At 57.8% G+C, this 24,688-nt stretch overlaps 2 protein-coding genes across 6 annotated transcripts in view; both read left to right on the top strand.

The window, feature by feature from the left end:
• Positions 1–757: 757 nt before the first annotated feature.
• Positions 758–16,538, top strand: SLC39A14 (solute carrier family 39 member 14). 2 transcript variants are annotated; one of them, XM_062596696.1, is made up of 10 exons: positions 758–794; positions 5,379–5,448; positions 6,040–6,318; positions 6,407–6,593; positions 9,393–9,562; positions 10,143–10,265; positions 10,594–10,779; positions 11,192–11,399; positions 12,162–12,346; positions 12,604–16,538. In XM_062596696.1, the coding sequence occupies exons 3-10, from the start codon at positions 6,055–6,057 to the stop codon at positions 12,748–12,750; spliced, it is 1,470 nt and encodes a 489-aa protein (XP_062452680.1). In that variant the 5' UTR covers positions 758–794; positions 5,379–5,448; positions 6,040–6,054; the 3' UTR covers positions 12,751–16,538. The 2 variants fall into 2 exon arrangements, with proteins under 2 accessions (XP_062452680.1, XP_062452682.1); XM_062596698.1 differs by lacking the exon at positions 12,162–12,346 and having other exon boundaries at positions 12,604–12,703.
• Positions 16,539–18,310: 1,772 nt separating this feature from the next.
• The window catches only part of PPP3CC (protein phosphatase 3 catalytic subunit gamma), a 38,221-nt gene continuing 31,843 nt past the window's right edge, over positions 18,311–24,688 (top strand). For all 4 annotated transcript variants that reach the window (XM_062596689.1, XM_062596687.1, XM_062596688.1 and 1 more), the window contains exon 1: positions 18,311–18,527. In XM_062596689.1, coding sequence (XP_062452673.1) covers positions 18,476–18,527 — 52 coding nt within the window. In that variant the 5' untranslated portion in view covers positions 18,311–18,475. The remainder of the gene's footprint in view (positions 18,528–24,688) is intronic.

The following is a 24,688-nucleotide window of genomic DNA, read 5'->3' as shown; positions in this document are numbered from 1 at the left end:
GCTGCAGGTACCCCCGAGGGGTGCCCAGGGGGGTCCGGGGGGATGCGGGTGCCCCCCGAGGGGTGCCCGGGGGCTGCAGGTACCCCCGAGGGGTGCCCAGGGGGGCCCGGGGGGATGCGGGTGCCCCCCGAGGGGTGCCCAGGGGAGTCCGGGGGGATGCGGGTGCCCCCCGAGGGGTGCCCGGGGGGCTGTAGGTACCCCCGAAGGGTGCCCGGGGTGCCCGGGGGGATACGGGGTGCCCCCCGAGGGGTGCCCAGGGGGGCCCGGGGGGCTGCGGGTGCCCCCCGAGGGGTGCCCAGGGGAGTCCGGGGGGATGCGGGTGCCCCCCGAGGGGTGCCCGGGGGGCTGTAGGTACCCCCGAAGGGTGCCCAGGGGGGCCCGGGGGGCTGCGGGTGCCCCCGAGGGGTGCTCGGGTAAGAGTGGGCGCCCCCGGGGGCTGCCCCGGGGGGTGTCCGGGCGCAGCGCGGTGCCGCCGGGGCCGGGGGCCCGTCCGTGGCCGGGGCTGGCCGCGTCCCCGCCGGCGGGGCGGGGCGGGGCGGGGGAGGGTCGGTGCCCGCCCGGCGCCACGTGCCGGGCGCCGCGTGCTCGGCGCTGCGCAGCCCCGCGGAGCCGGGGGCGGGGCGAGGGGCGGGGCGAGGGGCGGGGCGCGGCCGCGACGCCGGCCAATGGGGGCGCTCCCCGTTCTGGCCGCGGAGCATGCGCGCTGGCGCGGCCGGGAGCGGCGGCGGCGGGCGCGGGGCCGGGAGCGGCGGCGGCGGGGGCAGGCTCGGCCCGGAGCGCGGCGGCGGCAGCAGGTACGGCCCGGCCCGGCCCTGCCCGGCCCGGCCCAGCCCGGAGCGGGGCCGAGGGCCTGGCGCGGGATGGAGGCAGCAGCCGCGGGGCCGCTCGGGGTAAAGGATGGAGGAGCGGGGCCCGCGCCTGGGGGCCGGTACTGGATGTAGGGCACGGGGGTGGGCTGCAGGGGCTGGGGCTACTTGTTGGGGACCGGGGGGAGCTATGGGGTCTGGTACTGCATACAGGGGACAGGATCTAGGAGCAGGGATGGAATGGGCTATGGGGTCTGGAACCAGATGTGGGGCTGGGACGGGCTATGGGGTCTGGGACCAGATATGCGGTCCAGGACCAGCTATGGGATGGGTCATGGGGTCTGTGACCAGGACTGAGATCAGCTATGGGGTGTGAGACCTGCTATAGAGCTGGGACCAGCTATGGGACAGGCTCTGGGGTCTGTGACCAGGACCAGGGCTAGCTATGGGGTCTGTGACCAGCTATGGAGCTGGGACCAGAAATAGGACAGGCTATGGGGTCTGTGACCAGTTATGGAGCTGTGACCAGTAATGGGACAGGCTCTGGGGTCTGAGACCAGGACTGGGACCAGCTATGGTGTGGGCTCTGGGGTCTGAGACCAGGACCGGGACCAGCTATGGAGCTGGGACCAGCTATGGCATGTGCTCTGGAGTCTGTGACCAGGACCGGGACCAGCTATGGAGCTGGGACCAGGAACGGGACAGGCTATGGGGTCTGGGACCAGCTATGGAGCTGGGACCAGCTATGGCATGTGCTCTGGAGTCTGTGACCAGGACCGGGACCAGCTATGGAGCTGGAACCAGGAATGGGACAGGCTATGGGGTCTGTGACCAGGACCGGGACCAGCTATGGAGCTGGGACCAGCTACAGGATGGGCTATGGGGTCTGTAAGCAGGACCAGTTGTGGAGCTGGGACCAGCTGTAGGACAGTCCAGGAGGTCTGGATCCAGACAAAGGGCAGGCAGGGATGGGGTATGAGTTGGGGGACTCAGGGCCTGGGTCTGAGGTCTGGGAGCACTGGTAGAGGCTCGGGGTGGCTGCGAGGGGCGCCGCGCCGGGCAGAGCTCCGTGTCCGGGCGCAGTTCAGAGAGCCACGGAGCAGAAGCCGGAGCCCTGCCGCTGCGCCGCGTCCCTCGGCCGCGCTCGGGGGCTTCCCGGCGGCGCGGGACCTGGCGCCGGGAGAGGGGCAGCAGTGCCGCCAGCCATCTGTTTGCCCGTCTGGACGCCTGCCCGCCAGGGATGCCGGCTAGAGACTTTCAGGAAAAACTAGAGGAAAAGAAACGCAGTGTTGGCCAGATGATGCTGGGGGGAATAAGGAGAGGCAGCGGTCGGCCGAGCCGCGGCGCGAGCGTGGCACGCTGCCGCGCGGGGAGGAAGCGGACGTGCCCGAGGGCATGGAAAGCCTCCGCGCCCGCGGAGCGGTCCGGGGCGCCGATCGCACGCGCGGGGCGGGGGGATGGTTTTGCGCCTCCGCTCCGGAAGGAGGCTGGGACCGCCACGGGCAAACGGCCTGGGCCGCAGAGGAGGGGAAGGGAACTGCGGGGCAGGCTCAGCCCGACCGTTTTCCGAGCCGCTGGCGGTAAAAGCAGCTGCAAGCGGCTCCTCTGCCCGCGGGAGGAAACGCGGGGCAGGAGGCGGGGGCCACGAGCCCCCGGCGCTGTCGTCCGCCCCTCGGACCCGAGGGGAGTCGTTCCCCGACGTCGTGGGCCCTCGCAGGTGCGCGGGCGGCGGGTTGCACCTCCGCCACCACGCTGGCGGTCCCGCTGTCTCGCCGCCCCCCAGCCCAGGCGCCGCACCGTTCGCGGCAGCGAGCCATCCCTGCGTGGGATTTCGGGAAGCCTCTGGTGAGGTGTTGGTGGCCGTGCTTGTTTGCTGGTGTTTTTTCTCTTGCATAAGTTGTTCCCAGCATCCCCTTCCCGGTCGGGAAGATTTTGCAATTGGGATCGATAACTTGCCCCCGCCTCCCCCCCACCCCCAGGTTCCTGAGAGTTAATTTTGGGAAGTGACCCGAGGGCACCCCGAGCTGGAACGTGGGCATCCCTGCTCCCTCCAGCTTGTCGGGAAACGCCGCGGCGCTCTCGGAGAAGCGGGCGACGAGAGGACGCTCTTGGAGGTCAGTCGCGATGGGGAGCGGAGGGGATGTCTCCCCCCCTCCCCAGCATGCACACACACACCTTGCGCTCCCCTTCCCGAGGGGCAGCTCTTGGGCCGCGTCCGGGGGCCGAGCCGGAGTCGGTGACGCGCAGATCCCTGCGGGACGCTCCCTGCCTTCTGTTCGGCAGCCGGGTAAAAGTTGAAGTCTGGCTTTGCACCAGGTTTTCCGGGTGAGCCCGTCTCCCCGGGGGGGCTTTGGGAAGAGCCCCTGGGGGCAGGTCTGGCTTTGCTGCAGAGGGTGCTCCGGGCGCCGTCAGCTCCGTGGAGCTCGGAGGCAGCAGGGAAGTGAGCCCTGCCCGGGGAGGCAGCTGCCCGTCCATCCTGCCCGGCCACCCTCCCAGAGCTCTCCCTTCCCACCGCCCCGGCGTGGTGCTGCTTTGCAGGTCCTTGGAAAGGCAGGGTTTGGCTTTCGAGGGGCCGCGAACGAATTCTGGAGGCTGAGGAGGGTGATTGGCTTCCGCTGGGGGATGCTGTGGAGGCAGAAGTTTCTCGGGTACCTGCGCAGAGCTGGTGGCCGTGGCCCAAGTGCGCTGGGCTGGCCTGCCGCAGAGGAGCTTGTTCCCCCACTTTGGGAGGAGAGGGGTTAAGTCAAAGCATCTGGGTTAAGCCCTTGCAGGAGGAGGCTAAAACCTCCCCGGCTGTCCCGGCAAACAAAGCTGGCAAAGTGGCAGTAAGCTCTTAAAACCTGCGGGAATGCGGGTGCCTCCGTAGGGGCAGGCGGCGGTTGCTGCGGAGGGAGCCGGCCCCGGCTCCCGTGCGCGCGGGGCACGGAGAAGCCTCGCCACCCCGGGCAGGACTGTGCTTCCAACCAGCCAAGTCTATTTTCAGAACAATTGGTTGGCCGGTGCTCAAAAATGTTGCCAGCTTGTTTTTGGAGAAGACCGAAATCTGCAACCCGTCAGCACGGGCGCCTTGTTAGAGCGGCGGGGCACCGACGCGGCAGGGCGGGAGCCGGGATTTGCCCGGCGCCGGAGGCAGGGCCGGTCCCGCGGAGCCGCGCAGTCAGCACTGAGTGCAGAGCCCCCCTGGGAAGCCCTGCTGCAAAGGACTTCCCCTGAGCAGCCTGCGGGAAGCCACGAGGTAGCGCGCGTCCCCGAGCCCTTTGGAGGGGAAGCAGCGGGCCTGGAGCGTGGCCTGGCCGCTAAGGCTTCGTGCCGTGGTACCTGAGCATCCCTCCTCCTCCTCCTCCTCCTCCTCCTCCTCCTCCTCCGCCGCGCTTTGACCTCCGTCAGCGCTGGGGATCTGCCTTTCCTCTCCAAGGGCTCTGCCCTGGAGCCGGGGCTCGAGCCCTGTCTCCTGCAACCCAGGAAGCACTGGTTCGGTTCTGGTTCCTCTGCGGGAGCGAGAGGTGCTGGCCCTTGGGGGCCGATCTGGCAGAAATGCCCCCGGGGATGGGAGGAGAGACGGCTGGAGGTGCAGTGTGTGCTGCCTCCCAGATAAAAACTCACTTTGGACTCTGTGGCTAAACACATGCCCAAAGGGCACAGCTGACCTTCCCAGGGAGATGGATACGTTTCCTGGCGTGCTGGGTTTGCTCCGATAAGGCCTCGTAGCAATGTTTTTGCCAGACCAGAGCCGTGACCTTTCCCTCCTATGGAAAACCTCCAAGTCCACGGTGTCCAGGCGGTTCGTGAGCTGTACTGCTGTCCCTAAATTCGTCACATGTCCGGTGCTTTGGTGACCGCTTGCTCCGTGCGCCGTGACCCCGGCTAGGCGGCGGAGGGGTGGCGAGGATCCCGTCTGCCTGGGCAGTGTGTGCGCGGGGCGTTTTCCAGCCCAGCCGTGGCACAAGAGGCCTGTGCCCTCTCCGCGTGGCGGATGCTGTTCCCGCTCATCACAGCGGCTGGGGGGATCATGGGAGGGGTGCAGACCCCTGGGACCCCGCGCTGGGAGCGCAGCCGCGGAGCGGGGAGGGCAGAGTTGTTTTTGTGCACGGCAGGCGATGTGTCCTTGTAAATCCCAAATCTGCTGTTCACCTTCCAGTGAAGTTTTTCCAGGAAGGCAGGCTGGGCGCCGCTCCAGCGTCTCGGGTGGACGCGTCGGACGTGAGCGGCCTCCCACGTTCTCTCCCAGGGCCTTCCCAGGGCCACCCCAGCACTCGCCCCACATCTCGGCCGCTTCGCTTTTATTGATCTCCCGCAAATATGAAAGGAGCAGAGAGGGCAAGGATTGATTCTAGGCAAATATTATAAAGGCATCTACAGTCCTGCCCTGGGAGGACGCGGTTCACTGTAATTAGCATAGTTAAAATATAACCTAATGAGCATGCCACCTGTGGCCCCGGGCTCCTGCGTCCTCCGAAGCGCCCCGCGGGTGGGCAGAGCTCTCCCTCTGCCGAGGTGAGCGTTGGGCTGGCAGCGTACCTGCCTTGCCGCTCGCTCCTGCCTGCTTTCCCACCGCCGGCCTCTCTCCTCCAGGGAGCCCGACGCGCTGCGGAGCCCCCAGGAGCCGCGTCCCAGCAGCTCCCCGTGTCGGCACGCGGCCGCGGTGAGTGCCCTGCGGCGGGCGAGGGGAGCGGGAGTGCTCGGGGTGGCGGATATTTGTGGGCTGGCCGAGCTGCTCCCGGGGCTCTGTCGTGCTTTGCGTGTTTTTTCCAGCACGTCGTGGTGCCCCCCTCAGCTGCCTTCCTGGCTCTGCCTAGGGCAGCTGGCACTTCTCACCCCACTTACTGCACGGATCCTGCTTTCAGCTCGGTGTCCACCAGCCCTGCCTTGAAGGCAGGCGAAGCAGCTCCCTTGGGCTCGACCTGCTGGCACGTGGAGTGAAAGCCGGGTGCCCAGTGCCTCCCCCGGGCTGGGGTGCTTTTGGACATTGACTGTGGGAAGCTTTGCCCCCTCTGGGCTGGGGCTCCCTGGCAGAGAAATCTGCTGTCCTCTGCTGCCATCTCCTGATGGAGCTATGGGGCGGAAGAGCCCTCCTGCCCTCCCTTCTGGGCTCGTGGCCCTCGGCGTTAGGAAACCAGTCCTGGGCAATGGAGGAGCACAGGGCCAGGGGGTTGTTGCAGGAGCTCTTAGACAGCACGGTGCTCGGAGCCCCTGGGACGTGAAGGCTCACTGCAACACATGTCTTCTCTTGCAGCATCCCTGAGACACCATGATCTCAAACACAGGCCTCCAGGGCTGCTGCCTGCTGGTGCTGCTCTGCCTCCTCCCGTCGCCGTGGGTGCGGGCTGGCGGGGACACCGCGACCCCACCAGCGCTCTCCGCAGCCTCCTTCCTCCAGGACCTCCTGCAGCGGTACGGCGAGAGCGAAACCCTGAGCCTGAAGCAGCTCAAGGCCCTGTTGAACCACCTCAATGTGGGAGTGGGACATGCCAACGTCTCCCAGCCGCCGCAACAGCGTGCTAACCTCTCCCGGGTAAAGCCTGGTGGTGGCTCGCGGACTGGCGTCGGGCAGCTGTCCCGTGCCACCTGGGAGTTTCAAGCCGTGTCTCTTCCCTCCCCAGTGCTTCAGCTCTGTGGAGCTTTTTGCCATCCACAACCTGAGCGAGGGCTCCGTGGTAGGGCACAGTGAGTTCAGAGAGTTTTGCCCCACCATCCTGCAGCAGCTGGAGTCGAGGGCGTGCACCTCGAAGAACCTGGGGAATGAGAAGAAGGAGCAGACGGAGGAGAACAAGCCCAGCTCAGCTGAAGGTGAGTGATGAGCTGGGGTGCATGAGCGCTGCCTGGCCCTGGACACAGTGCTCAAGTGCCCTGGGACCTGCAGGACACCTAGGTCCTGTTCCAGGCTCTGGGGCACAGGCCAAGTCTGGCAGACTGGAATGAGACGAGAGCTATCCTGGCTGCTGCCAGAGGAGGGCAGCTTTCTGACAGCAGCCGGGAGCCCTTTTGGGTTTCCCTCAGTGTATTTGTGTCACAGGCGCCAGTGAGGTACTGTTGGCTCAGGGCTTCGAGCTCTGGAGCCTGGTTTGTCCCCTGATGCTTATGCCCAAAGTCAGAGCTGTTCCTGTAGCCCAGCTCATCGGGATAGCCGGATAACAGGGGCTTGCTGCAAGCCCTTGTAGATGGGTGGGGGTGGTTTGGCATGTTTAGGAGCCTGCTGGGCAAACTGGGTCCTGTCCTTCCAGCCTCTGGCCACCAGCTGATGCTAAATGAGCCTCTGTGTGTCCAGGCAGGTCCTGATATTGCGCAAGGTCTTGGATCAGCTGCCTCGAGCACAGCATCTGCTTTTCCCACCCGAATGGGCTGAGGTGGGCTCAAGAAAGCCTTTTTCCATTAACTCGGAGGCAGAGAGTCTGTTCAGTGGATTTCCTTCCTCCCCTCTTCCTCCCCTTGCACCAAAACCGATGGTTTGTGTCGCAGTTGAAGTGTCTGGAGCAAAGAGAGAGATGCTCTGGTGCAGCGTGGCCAGCCCCGCAGCGGGGGCATAGTCCCAAGTGAGCTTTTCCACCCGCCTGGATCCGGGGCAGGGCCGTGCCGGCGGTCTCCGGAGCAGGCTGATGCTGGGCCCTTCCGCCTCCCCGCGCCGAGAGCCTCGGTAATGTCTGGCCCTCGTTTCTTCTCGTTCCGCAGTGTGGGGCTTTGGTTTTCTCAGTGTGTCGATGATTAACGTAGCCTCCCTGCTCGGAGTCTTCATCGTACCGTGTACCGAGAAGGCCTTTTTCAGCCGGGTCCTCACGTTTTTCATCGCGCTGTCCATCGGCACGCTGCTCTCTAACGCGCTCTTCCAGCTCATCCCAGAGGTGCGGTAGAACGTCCCTGCCTCTCTCCTGTCCCGAGGGCGGCTCTCCGGGCACCTTCTCTGCCTCCACCCTGCCGAACTGAATCGATCTCTCCGGGACCTGAGGCTGAGGGGATCTCTCTCTCCATGCTGGCTCCCTGTGCAGGGGCTCTGCAGGGCTTTCGCGCTCTTCTGAGCACCAGGAAATCCTTTCGAGCAGCGCTGGGGAAGCCGTGCCGTCCATCCCTGCCAGCGAGCAGAGACCGCCCCAGGTAGCCACGAGGCTGCTGGCAGGGCCTGAGGTGTGGGTAGGTGCTGGGAGAAGCCGTTCGCTCCTTCCCGCGGGCTGTGGCTGGTGGCCCTGCTTCAAAACGGAGCCTTTCCCTCTCCCTGCCCTCCCTCCGAGGGACACGCTGAGCTCTGCTTCATGCAGAGAGCTGCCTAGCGCTTGGCTGCTGGGACGCGGCAGCGCTAGTGGTGTCAACAGCGTGGAAAAGCCTGCGTGAAAGAGGAAGGATCAGAGCGTACAAGTGCAGAGAACGCCCTAGAGAAACACGAGCTTCCTCGTGAATCAGCAGGCTTTTCTAAAAATTTTAACTGCTTTTTCAATTTTTTTTTGATGATTTGCAAGACTGATGTTTCCAGAAAGATTTGTGCTTACGTGTGGTTTCCTGATGCTCCGACGGGTCTGACAGATACATTGCAAATTAATTGTGTTGTAATTGTACGGTTCTGGAGTTGTATAAATACATCCACGCACTCTCAGACTGGATGCCTTAGGAACACGTGTGCTTCCCAGCCTCTGGTCTGGGTGGCCAAGCAGAGCCCTTGTGGCTCCTGTGACAGAGGAGCTGACTGGATCCACGCTCTCGAGCGGCCAGCCTCAAATCCGTGCATTTAAGATGCAGTCTTCACCTCTGAGCAGAGCATCCTTTGCTGCTGCTGGGTCCTGCCCCACGGCGTTACCTGCTGCGAGCCCTGCTCTCGGGCAGAGCCTCTTGCCTCGTCTGACAGGCAGGTGGCCAGAAAAGGGAAAGTTTTTCAAGGCTCTTTTTCAACTCCAGAACTGCAACTTTTATTTACTGAGCATAAAAACCAAGTACCTGTATTTCCTGGTCTGCCAGGAACCGAAGTGGCACGTGTACACTCCACCCTCAAAATGAACTGGTTTGAACAGGAGCACCCTGGCAGGGCTCGTGGAGCCACATGGCCCAGTTGGCTCCATATGGACTGTCTATGGCTTTCTGCTCCGGGCCCGCTGGGGATGAGGATGGAGCGTGCAGGACACTTGGGGAACCTCAGGGCTCTGTGGCACTGGAACAGCAACCCAATGCCCCATGGGGCACCTGCTGCTGGAGAGGTTGGGGGCTCGGGGAGTGGGCGCCGGGTTAGAAATGGTCTGGCTGCTGCAACTCGGCTCCAGGCTGGGTGCTTAAAGGGAGGGTCTTGCTCAGAGGGAGAACTCCTTCCCGTTTGCTTTGTATGAGCTGGACAGTGGGGTTTCCCTCCAGACCCTTCCCAAAGGGCTTAAGGGTTTGTTCCAGAGCCACTTTGTGCGAGGTTTGCCCCTCTTGAACCAATTCCAGATGAATGAGCAATCACTAATGAATGTCCTCTTCTCTCCCCCCTCTCCCTCCCTCTTCTCTCTTTCCTTTCGGCATGGACTCATTTCTTCCCCTCCCACCCCTTCTCCACATTGATCTTTTTTTTCTCCCACTCTGATAACCTCCCTCGTCCGATTTCCTGGGGTGGGTTTGGCATGCACGCCGCAGTCTGGGGTTACGGTTTCCTCTGCGTGACCGTCATCTCCCTCTGCTCCCTGGTGGGGGCCAGCGTGGTGCCCTTCATGAAGAAGACCTTTTACAAGCGGCTGCTCCTCTACTTCATAGCTCTGGCGATTGGAACTCTCTACTCCAACGCCCTCTTCCAGCTCATTCCCGAGGTATGGTGAGGACCTTCGGGTCGGGCCTTTTCTCTCTCTGGGGCTGTTTCTCTCTCTGGGTGATTGCTGCCTGGAGAAGGGGGAGCCAGTGAAGTCAGAGGGGAACCGCAAGCAACAGTTGCATGGAGAGTGAGGTATGGTGGCTGGAAGCCCCTCGGGACTGTCATCAGAGCTGGAATTTTGCAGCCCTTAAGCCCTACTTCCAAAGGGAGTCGCTCCCCTTGCACCAGGGAGACCTCAGGTGTGCTTCAAGCACAGAAGTGCTATTTTATTGCTGTTTTAACCCTGCAGGCAGGTAGCCTCTGTGTTGAGACAGCAGAGGCTTTCTAAGCCCGTTTTTAGCATCCCTGCACCATTACGGATCAATAGATCTGATGCCTTGGGGCACAGGCTGCTTGCCTGGGGGAGTATGGAAGATTAGGTGCATGAAGATACTTTCTGTGCCTTCCCCTGAAGCAGCTATTGCTTAGAGGGAGGCCAGAAAGCAGCAGTATTGCCCCTTATGTGTCACGGCAAAGGGAGATGAAGGATGCGCTGGAGTCTGTTTCTCAAGCCTATTACTTGGTCCCTTTGTTTGCAGGCCTTTGGATTCAACCCTCAAGAAGACCATTATGTTTCCAAGTCTGCTGTGGTGTTTGGGGGCTTCTACCTTTTCTTTTTCACAGAGAAGATCCTCAAGATGCTCCTGAAACAGAAGGACCAGGTGAGGCTGAGCAGGGGCGAGGAGGGGCTGCTTGGGGTGCTGTACCAGTGTCCTGCCCCACTGTGCTGGTGTGCCCCAGTTAACACGCTTGCAGAGACCCCCATGTGCTGCCAGCCCTCCATCTCGAGTGCAAAGATAGGTCTTTGCCTGCCAAGCAGCAGTTTACTTAGATTTGGGAAGGGATGCTCGTACTTTTTTAATAGTGTGCTTTCATGTCCCAGCTCAAGTGTTTCAGCATCACTAGTTAAATCGTCGTGCCTTAGGCATCTGTGTGGGAGACAGCAATAACTGCCCACGTGGCTGACCTGTGAACACCTTGTCCCCGCAGCATCACCATGGACACAGCCACTACGGCCCTGAAGCACGACCTTCCAAGAAGGACCAGGAGGAGGGTGTCACTGAGAAGCTGCAGAATGGGGACCTGGACCACATGATCCCTCACATAACTGGCGAGCTGGAGTGCAAGACCCCCTCTGGGGATGAGAAGGTTGTCGTGGGCTCTCTGTCTGTCCAGGTTAGTGCATGGCCCTGTGGGCTTGCAGGTGGGAAATCTCTGTGGCCACCCACAGCCAAGCAAATGCAGAAACTGCCTGTAAATGAGAAACAGTGATTTAAATTATATTACGTCTGCCTGACAAATACCACCTTGGGCAGTGCAAATCATGTCCAGTTGGGTCAGCAAAACCCTCAGTTTAAGCCTAATGGTTTAATCCAACAAGGCATGTGTTTTCAAAGGTGAATGTCCAACAGCAGAGTGTCCAACTCTGCCTCCTTGTCCAGTTGCTCTAGGGCCTTGAAGTTTTTTGGCAGAGCTGGGAAGGGCAGGCAAAACCATAGCTATCCCTAAGCTGGTGTTGAGTGATAGTCCTCATTGGGCTGGTATGGAGCAGAGCTCCCATCGCCTGCATGTCTGGGTGCCTTGGCAGGACCTGCAGGCCTCCCAGAGCGCGTGCTACTGGCTGAAGGAGGTGCGGTACTCCGACATCGGCACGCTAGCGTGGATGATCACCTTGAGCGACGGCCTCCACAACTTCATCGACGGGCTGGCAATTGGGGCATCCTTCACAGTCTCTGTCTTCCAAGGGATCAGCACCTCCGTGGCCATCCTCTGTGAGGAGTTCCCGCATGAACTGGGTATGTGAGGCTTCAAGGTGCCCTTGGTGCTATAAGGGTTCTCAGTCCTGCCCTTCTTAACACTAACTCTGCTGCTTTCCTTGTCTAACAGGGTATCAAAACTTGACACTTATCTGCTCTTTCTCAAGAGAAAGAGGAATGTGGGGAAGAGTATTGTTGTGGGGAAGACAAGACAGTAAACTACACTGAGTAATCTTAGCTCTAAAAATAATGAGGTAATATGATGTCTCAGATTTAAATTTAGCTTGAGACATCTGAGGAAAAAAACAAACAAACTCATCTGCTTGGACAGGGGCAGCTGGGTGGTGGTTTGGGTTTGAACGCCGAGGGTGGTGCACAAGCACGGCCAGCAGTTTGCTGGCAGGCAGTAGCACTGTTGGTGCGGTCGACACGTGGCACCACCGGCCAGGTGAGCCCACGCTCAGCAACCCCAGTCATCTCCTCCGTGGATGAGCAGGGCTGGACAATGGAGAATCTTCTTCCTTCCTTAGGACCCCAGTATTTTGGGGTAGGCTTTTTAAAACAAGAGCAGATGTGCCAACCTCCTTAAAGTGCTTGCCAAGCTAAATGGGGAAGGCAGCACCTACTAGCCAGGTCTCTGGGAAAACTCAGGGCCATTTGACCTCAGGCAGAAGCAAGTGCTGAATATGACCGCCTCCATGCTGCCCTGAAGCAGCTGCCAGCATTTGTTGCCAGCCCCCTGCATGCCTGGTGACTATGCCCTCCCTCCTCATCTTTCCTGTCCTCCTCTCACCCGTGCAGGGGACTTTGTCATCCTGCTCAATGCCGGGATGACCATCCGCCAGGCACTCTTCTTCAACTTCATCTCAGCCTGCTGCTGCTACGTGGGGCTGGCCTTTGGGATCGTGGCCGGCAGCCACTTCTCTGCCAACTGGATCTTTGCTCTGGCCGGAGGGATGTTTCTGTACATTGCACTGGCTGATATGGTAAATGCCAAATGTGGGGGCTGCTGGGCATGCGGTTTAGGGCCTTGCCCTGTTGGTCTTTTGTGACTTCAGGAAGGGGCTGAATGGCCTCAGTGTTTTGCCTTCTGGACTGGGAGTGCAGTGATTTGGGCCAAGAACCCTGAGCTAGGTGGTAGATGTCCACCTAGACCCTGGTGCCACGTGGGAAGCGGTATGCAGGGATGGGAGGACAGAGACTGTTTCTGCCACTGAGCCCTGCCATTGCTCTCTTCCCCCAGTTCCCCGAAATGAATGAGGTCAGCCGGGATGATGAGCAGAACGGCAGCGCATTGATCACCTTTGCCATCCAGAACGCAGGGCTGCTGACGGGGTTCACCATCATGGTACTGCTCACCATGTACTCTGGCCAGATCAAGATAGGGTAGGACCAGCCTGCCTCGGAGACCTGTATCCTGTTTCTCCGTTTTTTTTTTCTTTCTTTTTTTTTTTTTTTTTTGATGGGGGGGAGGGAGTTTTCTTTTTTTCTTTCCTGCTGCAAGCATATGACGGTACCTTTGCGGGCACTGACAGCACAAAGCACTACAGAAGAAGAGGCATTGCTTTTAAAACTATTCCATAGACTTCACACTATTTTGATTCAAGGGCAAGGAGGGGAGGGCTTAATCCCCTTTGCCCTAGGACTGAACTGACCAGAGGATCTCTTTCCAGTGTCATATCCTTTCCCTCCTCTCCTCACGTCTCCTGGGAAGGATGGAGTCCTCTAGCCTTATTTTTGGAGCGGTCTGATGGGACATGATGTTCTCCTGGCCTCTTTGCAGAGGGTGAGGAGGATGAGGGCTGCGAGGTACAGGGCTAGCGCTGGACGCAAGATGCCTCTGCCTACTCATCTACCAGGAAATGGATGCACAGGGTGTGAAAAGTACCACCGCAAAGAAGGGGAACGGAGAGCTGCCGTGTTCCCAGGCATCATGCAGGGAGCTGGTGTTTCTCTCCTGCGTGGGGAGGTGGTATCATTCCTTTGAGAGCACAGAGACCGGGGACGGATTCTCCTTCCTCTCGGAGAGTTATGTACCAGCCAGGTCCTCAGAGCTGTGCTCAAAGCACAGATGGCTCAGGGCAGGAGGAGCCAACAGAGGCTCGGGGAAGATGGCTCATGATTTGAGCGTCATTCTTGCTGTCTTCAGAAACAAGTCTCCAGAGCTGCAGCTGTTTCTGCTCTGGTTCTACCCTTCTCTCCTCTGCCTTGGCAGCCTGGACGATGCCCTAGGAGAACTGGGCCAAGAGTTTTTAGGCATGTTGTAGGCAGCAGTGCTCGGAGCAGAGAAGACCAAACTGTATCCCGTGCAGGTTGGACTGATGGGCATGGGCAGCTGCCAGGGGGAGGCTAGCAGGATGCTGTTACCTCCCTTGGGCTCCCTGCTGCTGTAAGGAAGAAAATCCTTCTCCTTCCATGAGGGCAATGCTGCAGAGAAGGGCGTGAGAGCAGCGCTAGGCAAGGGCAGAGCTGGGACGGCAAGCCCTGGCCACATGCTCCCTAGCTAGGGAAACGGTCTTTACACTGTGACCAAGCTCACAATGACACCTGCAATCAGACATCTGTTTTTAAACACTAATGCTGCTGAGTTGCAGAGGTTCAGGGTGGGGAGGGGTTTTTTTTTTTTGTTTTGATTTGGTTTTTGGGGGGTTTTTTGTTTTTGTTTTTTTTTTTTTTTTGAGAGACTATGAACCTCTTTAGGTTGTGTGTTTCCAGCCTTAGGGAGTAGCTAGAGAACGGTGTTACAGGCACTTCACAGCTCTGCGTCCAGGCTGGCTTTCCCCAGATTCACTAGGTGAATTGACTTATTATCATATTGATAATGTTGCCCATCCCACCCATGTCACTTGAGGTTCCCTTGCACCCCTGTGTCCCCTCTGCCTGCCCCAGACTTTATCCTGCACCCAGCAGTGGCAAATTTGTGGCTGTGTTGACAAACAGGAACTGATTTAGGCAGCTTAACCTAGTGAGTATAGCACCAGATTAGGATGAAGGAATGGTGCTGACCTTGCTTTGAAAAATGCTTTGAGCTCTGCAGATCAGAACTACTGAGGCATCCAGGGGTGGCTTGTCACTGAGTGTCATCCTTCATTCCCTGCCCATGCAGGTGGCCACAAGGTGTACGTGATGGGCTTATGGCTGTCCTGCCACCTCGGCTCTGCGTGGCCCTGCAGCGGGAGCAGGGGTCGGGCCTGGGGCTCTCCACACCTTCCTTTCCACCCTTGTTGGAAGACAAAACAGAAGCTGTGCCAGTGTATCCGCAGAGCTTTCACCCCCTTCTACCCCAGACGTATCCTGCGGGAGGCTCAGCACCATCTGGCAGCAGTGTAGCCTGGCTTGATCACTGCCTGCTGGTGCCTGGTTGTAGTTCCCAATTTGCCTTAGGTAAAAGCTGGATTATGTTCCTCTTATGCTCCTAACAGTCATCACTGAGTCCCTAGGTCTCTGTCTGTTGAAGTGTGGCACTGCCAGTATCCCTGTAGTCCTGAGGGGATCAGCACCTCTGGTCTCAGTGGTTTTGGCTAGGTCCCTTGGCACCCCAGAGGCTCGTGGCTTTATACTGCATCCAGAAGGTAAAATACAGCGGTGCTGCTGGAAATATATTGCCCTTGGGCCACTTGCTGCTCCATAAGGAGGCATTCAGTTGCTTTCTCATGCAGATGCCACCTTTGGGTAGCTCTGCTGATCAAGTTGGCCATCAGTGCTGCTGGAAAGAGATGGCCTATGGGTGTCTGCTCATGGCAGAGGGTGCAGTTGGCCTCGTTCCCTCCCCTTGCCCTCCCATGGCTGCTGTGGCACCTTCGAGGAGAGATGTGCTCTGCTTTATCCCGTGCAGCTTTGTCTCTTCTTCATGTGGACAGTTATTTTTTAAGTCACTCTTCTCCCTGTGCGGCTGGTCCGCTTTGAAGCAGTGTGGTCTGTTCTGGTAGGGCACCCCGGCCAGACCTGCAGCACCTCGTGGTCACTGCCCACGCTTTAGGTTGCTGCTGTGCTGTTTTCCTCAGTAGTCAGGAGGAAGTTCTCTACCTTTGGCTCCTCCTGGGGTTTCTTTGCTTTGTCCAGGCTCTAAGCTAGATAGCTGGGATTGTCACCTGATGGCATCTCTCTAATGACTGCCAAGTATCTTGAGGTGTTGCAGGTCTGTGGTGCTGTGAGACATGCAGGCAAGGCAGTGATCAGGAAAAGCTATGTCCTTTGCAATGGCTTCCCAGGACAAGTTCCAAGTTAAAGTTGAGAAATGACAAGCCTCCTATACAGGTGTTTGAAAGGGAGAGCTGCTACCTTTTCCTGCTGAGAGCTACAGCCCTATCTGACTAACTCGATGTGGAAAAATTAAATCCTTTGAAGGATGGCATGTGTGTTGCCTGTTCTTTCTCAAGGAAGTATTTGGAAAGCACTGTATCACTGGCAGCTTTCCACAGAGCAGAGGGCAGCTTTAGCGCTGCCAGGGCTAAGTCATGTCTGGCAGGAGCTGTTCAGTGGTGCGCACAGATGGGAAGGCCTTTGCACTGGAGTCGAGGGAGAAAATCTTTTGATGTTGTCCCCTGGGGACTATGTCACCACTGCAGACTATGGCTGGGAGGTCATCTGTGTTTCAGAGAGCTGAAAACATGATAAGAACTGACACCTGGCTTCCTCGGAGCTGGTACAGGCCACTCGATACGGCGTGGAGATCGTGAGTCCGTGTTCTTCTCGTTTCAAGTTTAACCCTGTTTCTTGCCAACTGAGTCAACTTTGAGAAATTTGCAACCCAGAGATTCAGGGGGTGCGAAACCCCTTGGAGAAACAAGGCTTCTTGCCGAGAGATACCTAAAAGCTCTCGGAAGGGATTCTCCCAGCTGCTAGGGGAGTTTTGCTGGATGGGGGACCCTTTCTCCACCGAAGGGCTGTGCGGGAGAGAGTGCCAGTCTCTAGCCTGGGCAGACCGGTACCAACTTTGGGGAAGGGATGGAGCAGGTGGGAGAATGAGAAGGTGATAGCAATTGAGCTTGTGTGGGGTTTTTATCCATGTTTCCCTTTTCTGTGTCTGGTTAGAAGCTCAAGTTCCAGCTCAGTATTTTAATAACTCAGGTGTTGTAAGAAATACTTGTTGAAACAAAGAACATAACTTATGTCATGTGAGGTGTAAAGTTATTTGTAAAAATCCATAAATAAAATATATTCTGTAATGACGGAGGATTATAAGCGTGCTCTGTGTGCAATCCAATCTGAAAGATGGGCACAAACACAACAGCGGAGGAAAGCTTCCCTCTGGCAAGAGCGATTCCCGTTGTGGAGCAGACTCCCCAGGGAAGGGGCGGCAGCTCCGTTACTACAGATTTTTCCGCGGATGGAGCGGGGTTGGGCTAATCTGGCTGGGGTGATGCAATAGGGCCTTTCCGGCAGCGCCGGGCGCGCTGTGCAGTGCGGCGTGCCGAACGGGAGATGGCACCGACACTCGTCGCCGTGCCCCTGCCCGCCCGGGCGCCCTCGGCCCCCCGCGCTCCTGCCCACGTGGCGTGTTCTTCAAGCAGCCCTTTGGGCTCGAAAAGCTCTTTTCTCAGGCGCTGATGATGTTTCGGCGTGCTGCCCCGGGGGCTGCGGGATGTGCGGCGCGTTCCTGGCTCGCAACGGCAGGTTTGCGTCCTTGCTTCCCCCTCATCTCCCCCCGAAAAAAAGCATGGATCGCTGCAGCCTGCTTTGCTCTCCCTGGCCTTTTTACACGCTTAGCCTGGTGCCGCCACATCTGAGAGGCAAATGCGAGTTTAGAAAGGCTTTTTTTTTTTTTTTTTTACTTAAAGCGAGAAAACCTTGAAATGCCTTTTTTTTTAATACTGCTTGAAAAAGAAAGGTTACAGTACAAATCTGAGTAGCTGTTTATCCTCCCTGGTCCTCTTGGAGATGTCTGAGCGCTTTGACAGTCCTGATAGAAATGCTCTGTGTGCACTGTAGTGAAGGAGTTCCTCATCCGGAACCTCGCGCTTCCCATCCCGCTCTCCTCTGCTTCAGCCTCCACTGGGAGTTTGTCCTGTGCTTTTTTTTTTTTTCGCTGCAAAATCCCCTTGTTTTGATGAACGTATGTGAATTTAGTTACCCATCACAGCAGAAAGGTTAAATCCAGCAATTGTTGCTTGTTTCAGTTGAAACTTATTCCCTAGCCAAAGTGAGAGTTTCTTGCTATTTCAAGTATGCACGTAGCATTTTTTTTATTTAGTCGCACATATGCTGAGGCGCGTACAAGCTGTTTGGTTTAACACGGCCCTGCGAACTCTGTACTCTGAGTACTTCATTTCCCAATCTGTGCTGCTTAAGGGATGTGGTGGCATTTTATTTTTACCGCCTGCCCCCACCTCCTCCAACTGCGGTGACGTGGCCCTTAAATAGGCCAGGCGGCAGCTGGAGCGGGCGCTGCCAGGGCCCTGGACGCCCGGGGGGGGCCAACGCTGGGCCAGGGGATGCCCTGCTGAGGCTGTGGGTAGCTTCGGGCTCGCTCGGGGCTGTGCCCAAGCGCGGGCGGAGGGAAGAAGGATGCGGCTCCCCTCCATCCTCAGGGGCTGCCCCCGGCGCCGGGCCCGGGCCCCGAGGCCTTCAGGCCCTCCAGGCCTGGCGCTCGTCGCCTAGCAACGGCGCCCCTTCCCCTCCAAGATGGCGGCGGGAAGGGGGCGGGGCCCCCGCCGCCGGCCCACGTGACGGCGGGGCGCCGTCGCCACCGCCCGCTCCCTGCCGCGCACGCGCAGAGCGGCCGCGTTTCCCCCCACCCCCCCACTCCCCCCACCCCCCGCGGCCGGCAGTGCCCAAGCGGGGAGGGGGCGGTGCCGAGGCCTGGCGCGCAGGCGCACGGGGAAGGGGCGGTGCGGGAGGGGGGCGGCGCCTGCGCAGTAGCGCGGAGGTGGTGGGGGGAGAGAGGAGGAGGAGGAGGAGGAGGAGGAGGAGGGCGGTGTGGCGGTGGGGGGAGGGGGGTGGGGAGGACCGCGGAGCTGCCGCCGCCTGGACGCTGAGCGGATCCCCGGGCCGCCGCCGCGGCCCGCTCAGCCGCCGGGAGCATCCCGGGGCGCCCCCTCCTTTCGTAGCGAGGGGAGGGGGAAGGCCGCAGGCCGGCCCTTAGCGGGGAGGGGGACGGGACAGGCGGCACCACCATGTCCGGGCGCGGCCACAACAAGCTGCCGACCACCGAGCGCATCGTCAAGGGTGAGGGGCCGGGGTTCCCCTCGGGGGAGGGGGAGGTCCTGCCCCGGGGGGGAGGACAGCCCTGGGGATCACCCCCCGGGGGGGGGGACAGCCTTGGGGATCACCCCAAGGAGTCCTGCCCCAAGGGGGGGGGACAGCCCTGGGGATCACCCCCGGGGGGGGGACAGCCTTGGGGATCACCCCAAGGAGTCCTGCCCCAAGGGGGGGGGACAGCCCTGGGGATCACCCCCGGGGGGGGGACAGCCTTGGGGATCACCCCAAGGAGTCCTGCCCCAAGGGGGGGGGACAGCCCTGGGGATCACCCCCCGGGGGGGGGACAGCCTTGGGGATCACCCCAAGGGGTCCTGCCCCGGGGGGGGGACACAGCCCTGGGGATCACCCCCCGGGGGGGGGGACAGCCCTGAGCATCCCCCCTGGGGGAGGGGATCCTGCATCGGGGGGGGCAGCCCTGGGCATCCTCCCCGGGGGGTCCTGTCTCGGGTTGGGGGGGCAGCCCTGGGCATCACCTCGGGAGGGGGGGGGTCCTACTCCGGGAGGAGGCAACCCTGGGATCACCCCGGGGGGGTCCTGCTCCGTGGGGAGCAACCTTGGGGGATCACCCCGGGGGGGGGGGGTCCTGCTCCACGGGGCCCTGGGGGGAGATCATCCCTGGGGATCAGCCCTGGGGGGGGATCTGGGCTGGCGGAGCATTGGGGATCACCCCAAGGGCGTTCCTGCTCTGAGGGCCCCCCCCGAGGATCACCCTGCAGGGGGGCAGTGACCTGATGTGTGTGGGGGCACCCTTGGTCTAGGGGAGCTTGATGGGGGGGGGCATCCCTGTTTTAAAGGGAGGGTCCAGTGCATAAGGGGACACATCCGGTTTGGGGGAGCGGGCAGAGGGTACCATGGTCTGGGGGAGCCTGATGTGTGTGTGTGTGGAGACCCCTTGTCTGGGGGGAGCCCGCTGTGGGGGAGCACCCCTGGTCTAGGGGGAGCCTGATGTTGGGGGTCACCTCTGGTTTTGGGGGGCTGATATGATGGAGCACCCCTGCTCAGGGGCAGGGGAGCATGCTGGGGGGCACCCTTGGTCTTGAGGAGGGGTGGGTGACGTGCAAATCCACCTCTGGTGCAACGTGGAGGGGTGGAGGTGCCTTGCAGAGGTGATATGTCGGGGACTGCATGTGGGGGGGGGAGGACACCCCCTGCCCGAGGGCAGTGCACCCCACCGGGGCACGGGAGGCCCCCGCCTTGCAGGGCGGTGGGGTGGGTAGGGAGGCTGAGCTTCCCTGCTTGACGAGGGAGGGGGGGATCTCCATTCCAGGGTGGGGGGAGGCCTGGGGAGCGGCGCCTGCCCTGGGGGTGTCCTCCCTGCGGGGTCTCGGGCAGGGAGGCAAAGGCAAGCACGTGCTTCTCTGTGCACCCGGGGGCCTTGCTCCTGGATGCAGGGTGCTGAGGCCTTGCTGCAGGGTGGGGGGGGCTTCAGATCCCTCCCCCCAGAAAAGGAGGAGAGGGCAAAGAACTGGCCCTGCCCTAATTCTGGCAGCTCCGTGCCTGTTTGCTTGTGTTTTGCCTCCCCCGAAGCTGCGTTAGCGCTTTTGATGCCCTGAGGTTGATGCCAGCTGGCCCCCTCTTCAGGACCCGTTATAGTAGGTACTATTTTTGAAAGAGCAGAAGACACCGAAGCAGTTAATGAGGAGAGAAATATGTTAGCTGAGAAACTCCTGGATTAGGAGGAGGCTTGTATGATGTGCATTTAGCTGCCCTAATTGATCTGGTGCCATCTATCATACCCACGCATTGGGGAACATCTACTATACGCATTCACTTGCTTAAACTTTTGCTCAGCACCCACCTCTGCAGCCAAGAGGCACCCCGCAGTTAAGTTATACAACTGCACAAGGCTACTCGCTTGGGCAGCTTGAATTGTTGTAGGCAGTCACACTGCCTTAAGCCCTCTGATTAAAGGAGCTGTTTCCCAAGAATGGTTATAATATATATGGGTATGGAGGTGTGCCCACCCGATAGATGCATGCTGTCATCTCTACCTTCTACTCTGAACTGGTCCAAGTGATTTTTTTAGCCTGTCATGTGGCTGGTCACATGTTCAGATGTTAATAACTGTGGCCTTAAATGAAGGGAAAGTGGAATAGGATGGCAGCCTGGACTTTGAGGCTCCCGGGGCTTGGTTAGCTGTGTGCAGCCTGGGGGGCTTTTTGTGGGCTGGTTTAAGCTTGCTGCGAGAATTAAGGCTGAAATTCTGATATGTTTGCAGGATCCGGGGTCTTCTCCAGAGCCGTGTGTGGCTTTATGATTTATTGGTCTTCGGGCAGTCTGAGTGGCCAGTGCAAACTGTAAATCTCCTGCTAAATCCCAGGCAGCTGCGTGTGTTTAGGTTGGCCTCGTTTGGGGAAGGTAATGTCAATGCAGCCATTATGATTCAGCCGAGTCGCCTCTACCGCCACGCTATGCTGGCGCGCTTGGTAGCTGAGCTCTCAGGTTCATTTCTGCGAAATCCTGTTCGCAACCCCGTGGACGGGTTCGACGCCGGCGCTGCGCGCCTTGTGCACGGAGGGCCCCACGGCCGCACGGCCTGAGCTGGGAGTGGCCGTCGCTAATTAGTCTGGAGCCAGGTGGGGTTGAGATGTGCAGTGTTCGCTGGAGCTTGCACGGAGACAGCCTGCTCGCTGGGCGCACAAACGCGTGCCGGCAGTCTCGGCGCCGCGGCCGAGAGCGCGTGCCCCGCGAGCTTCTCGAGGAGAGTGCATGATTCCCCCCAGGTATGCTTGGGACACTAATTTGAGAGATTCTAGAAAATTTGGGCAGGAGTTTCTTCTTCTTTAACTGTGATTATTGTTTAAAGGTGGTGATGTTGTTCGCAGTTATTAATAATTTAAACCTGAAGGTAAAAGCTAATTTCCTTCAATTGAAAATGCCTACAATTAAGTAGGATGTAGAATTTTAACTATGTTTAACCTATATATTTATGTCTCCAGAGCCCAGCAGAAATGTTAACTGTAATTATGTTTATAAGAGGGAATACAGTGTTTCCATTTGCTCCAGTTTTATGCTTAAACTTGTACTCAGGTAACTTCAAGTTCATTGTTAAAATCTCTAATTTTTGGATATGTCAAGAATTGCTTTTAAATGGCCCAGTGTACCAGCAGATTGTTTGCTGTTGTTAACAGAGATCGTTATTTTTCAAAGTTGGTGTCCCTGTGAGAGCACTTGGGGCAGTTATGCTGGAAATTGGCGTGATTTTGCATAGCTAGGTCTACGTTTGCATAGCTAATTATCTGTGTTGCCAAAAAGGCTTGACTTTGCTGAGAGCGCCACAGCTAGTGAAATGCTATACAAATTTGCAGGCAGGTGTGTGATGCTTTGGGTACCGTAATGGCCCTGGTGCAGAGCTTCGGGTGAAACTGATGCTCAAAGGGTCATGGAGATGGAGCATGCCACAGGGCAGACTTCCTCTCTCATACCCAGACTGGACTCTTGAGGTCAGGACTTGGGCATGGTGGGGGACTCCTTCCTTTGGTAAATAAGAAGGAGTAAAAACAAGCCATTGGAGACTTTTCTTACAGTAATTCTGCTTCATTCCACCTTCAGCAAACATGCCTGCAAGGTGTAACTTCCACTGGGGGAGTAACGGTGACTGCAAGCATAGCTGTCTGCTGCGATTGGCCTGTCCAAGGGTATACATGAGCATGACTGAAGTGCAGAAGGCAACCCAAATTACTGTGTTTGCAATAGCATTCATGAAAAAATCTTTAAAAGAACAGGGTACTGGTATTCAGACATTTGGCCAAGTCAAAGCAAAGGATCTGGAGCGTCTTCTAGATCTGTGAGTTCATAAGATGTCACACTGTTACAGAGGTAGTGAAGATGGAACAGCTACAATCTGGTGCTCTCTTTTTGGCTGCCTTCGCCATTGCATGTTTCTCAATAATCAGTATGACATGCCTAAACTAATACTGTTTAGTACTTGTACAAATTTGCACCCTTTTCTGAAGAAGTGTTGTGTTATTGCTGCTCTGTAGAGGGGTAAGACTGAGCCACTGGCAGTGCTTTGACCCTGAGGAGCTGTGCTGATGGTAAGGCTGGGACTGGTGTTGAGCGGCTCCTAGGCTGCTGGGGATCGCATAGCTAAAGCGTCCTGTAAACAAGTGATGTGCTGCCTTTCCCAGTCTGCGCTTTACTGTCCTTTCCTAAGCACATTGGCTTTTCCAGGGCCCTTTCTGCATGTCTAGTTTGGATCATGCATGTCTAGTTCAGCTCAGGTGAAGCCATGCTTGAATAGAAAATGCATGAAGAACTGCTCATCTTGTTCTCTCTGCATAGCATGTGCATGCCTTTTTAATGTGATGGAGCTGTCGTTAGAAGCACAGAGTCTTAACCCATAGCATTCATTCAGAGAAGCTCCGGATGACTTCAACAGAAGCTTTCCCCCTGGGAAGCCAAAAACCAACGTCAGATCGATACATGCTGTCTTCTGAGGCTTTGAAGAACTTCCCTCAATCAAGTTGCTACCAAGTGGATAGAATGTGCTAGTTTATCTTGCTGCCTGAAGACTTTCACTTTATGAAAAATATGCGGCTCTCTTTCTACCTGTTTTCAGTATAAGCTGTCATTCCTTAAATGCAGTTGAATGGTTAAGCATTAGGCTTTCTGCAGATGAGGAGGACTGATATAAAAGTCAAGGTAGCTTTGTAATTGCATGCAGAGCAAGTAAAGGCTTAGGCAAGGCTTAAATATAAGCAAAATTGTCATTATTGAAAAGAAGAAATGTGTAGGATGATCACTGTAATGGCTGTTCATATAATATTTGTCTTCTGTAATGCCTTAATTGTTTTGTTTTGTCTAATGTAGCCATTTTATAGCTTATAAGCACTACTTGGGAAAGTAAGAGCTGCTAAATAGCTACAGATGGGGATAAAGGCCAAGGCACATGCTCTCAGGCCTTGGGTGCACCAGAGTAAAAGTGCAAATGCCATCTGAGTCAAGATGCAGTGGTGAGATCTCTAAAAAGCAAGTTGTGTCATGGTATAGCAACTTGTCTGGACAAAGCTCAAGAAGGTCTCGAGCGTAGTTAGCCCTTAATAGCACGAGCTCTGTAGGGATCTCTCAGAGTACTTCTTAATTGGGAATCTGCTGTTTGGGGGTCTTTCCTGCATGAAAGATGCTTCATTCTTTTTAAATGCAGTGTGCTGGGGGAAGGAACAGTTTTCTGCCTGTGCTTAGACTGGTTGTTGCGCAATTAGTGCTGCTCTTGTCAGATCATGTGGCACTTCATCCAAAAATGAATCAGAAGTCAAATACAGTGCTCAGTGGCACTTCCTCAAACATCAGGGGCAGTGCAAGGGATTCAGCTATAACGAGCTTCATGCATCTCCTGCCTGCTCTGAGCAAAGCCAGTGGTGCCATTGTCTCACGTATGAAACTTCTCCAAGCAGGCGCTCGTCATAGCCTGTGATATAAATGTTCTGTTCTGTGCTAATTAACTGAAATGCCACCGCCGGTGACAAAACCTAATGCTAGCCTTGGGTAGCGAAACCGCTTAGAAAACTTCGATGAGGCGTCAGGGAAATAAGATTGGGTTGTCTTCATTTCTTCTGAGAACAATACGCGCTGCTCCGAGCGGTGCTGGCGCTCCTGGAGGAGGTGAGGGCAGGTACTTGCGCGTGTCCGGAGCCCTTCCGTGGTTTTCCTGCCTGCCTGCTCTCTGGATACCAGCCTGTGAAAGGTTAATGCCGTTCCCCACGTTAAAGGCTGTGCCTGCTGCTCGGAGGGCCCGTCCTGTAACAGTTGGAACAAATGAGCTCAGATTAGCTAGGTGTCGTGCCGAAATAGTATTTTTCATTTAATAAGAGAGCTGAGTCAAGAGGAATTTCTCTTCTGCCTGTAATTTTTTGGTGTTTAGATGGTTTTTATGGGTAGGAGAGGAAGGCAGTCTGTTACTTGGGAATCGAGTCTGTAAGAAGTAGGGCAGGGTGCTGGCTTAAAATAGTAACGAACACTGGGCTGTTGGTGATGAACAGAGCTATTTAGGTAAATCCTGGGGTCCTGCTCAGGGCAGAGCCGAGTGCTAGTGTAAAGACATTGCTTGGAGCCCTGTATTTTGTGCAGGTTTCTTTGTGGCCTGTGTGGTTTTCTGGTGTTTCCCACTTGATCCCGTGCGCTTCTCT

This window comes from Rhea pennata, chromosome 28 (assembly GCF_028389875.1).
Source record: "Rhea pennata isolate bPtePen1 chromosome 28, bPtePen1.pri, whole genome shotgun sequence".
NCBI classification, from domain to species: Eukaryota; Metazoa; Chordata; class Aves; order Rheiformes; family Rheidae; genus Rhea; species Rhea pennata.
This window is presented reverse-complemented; position numbering and strand designations above follow the sequence as displayed.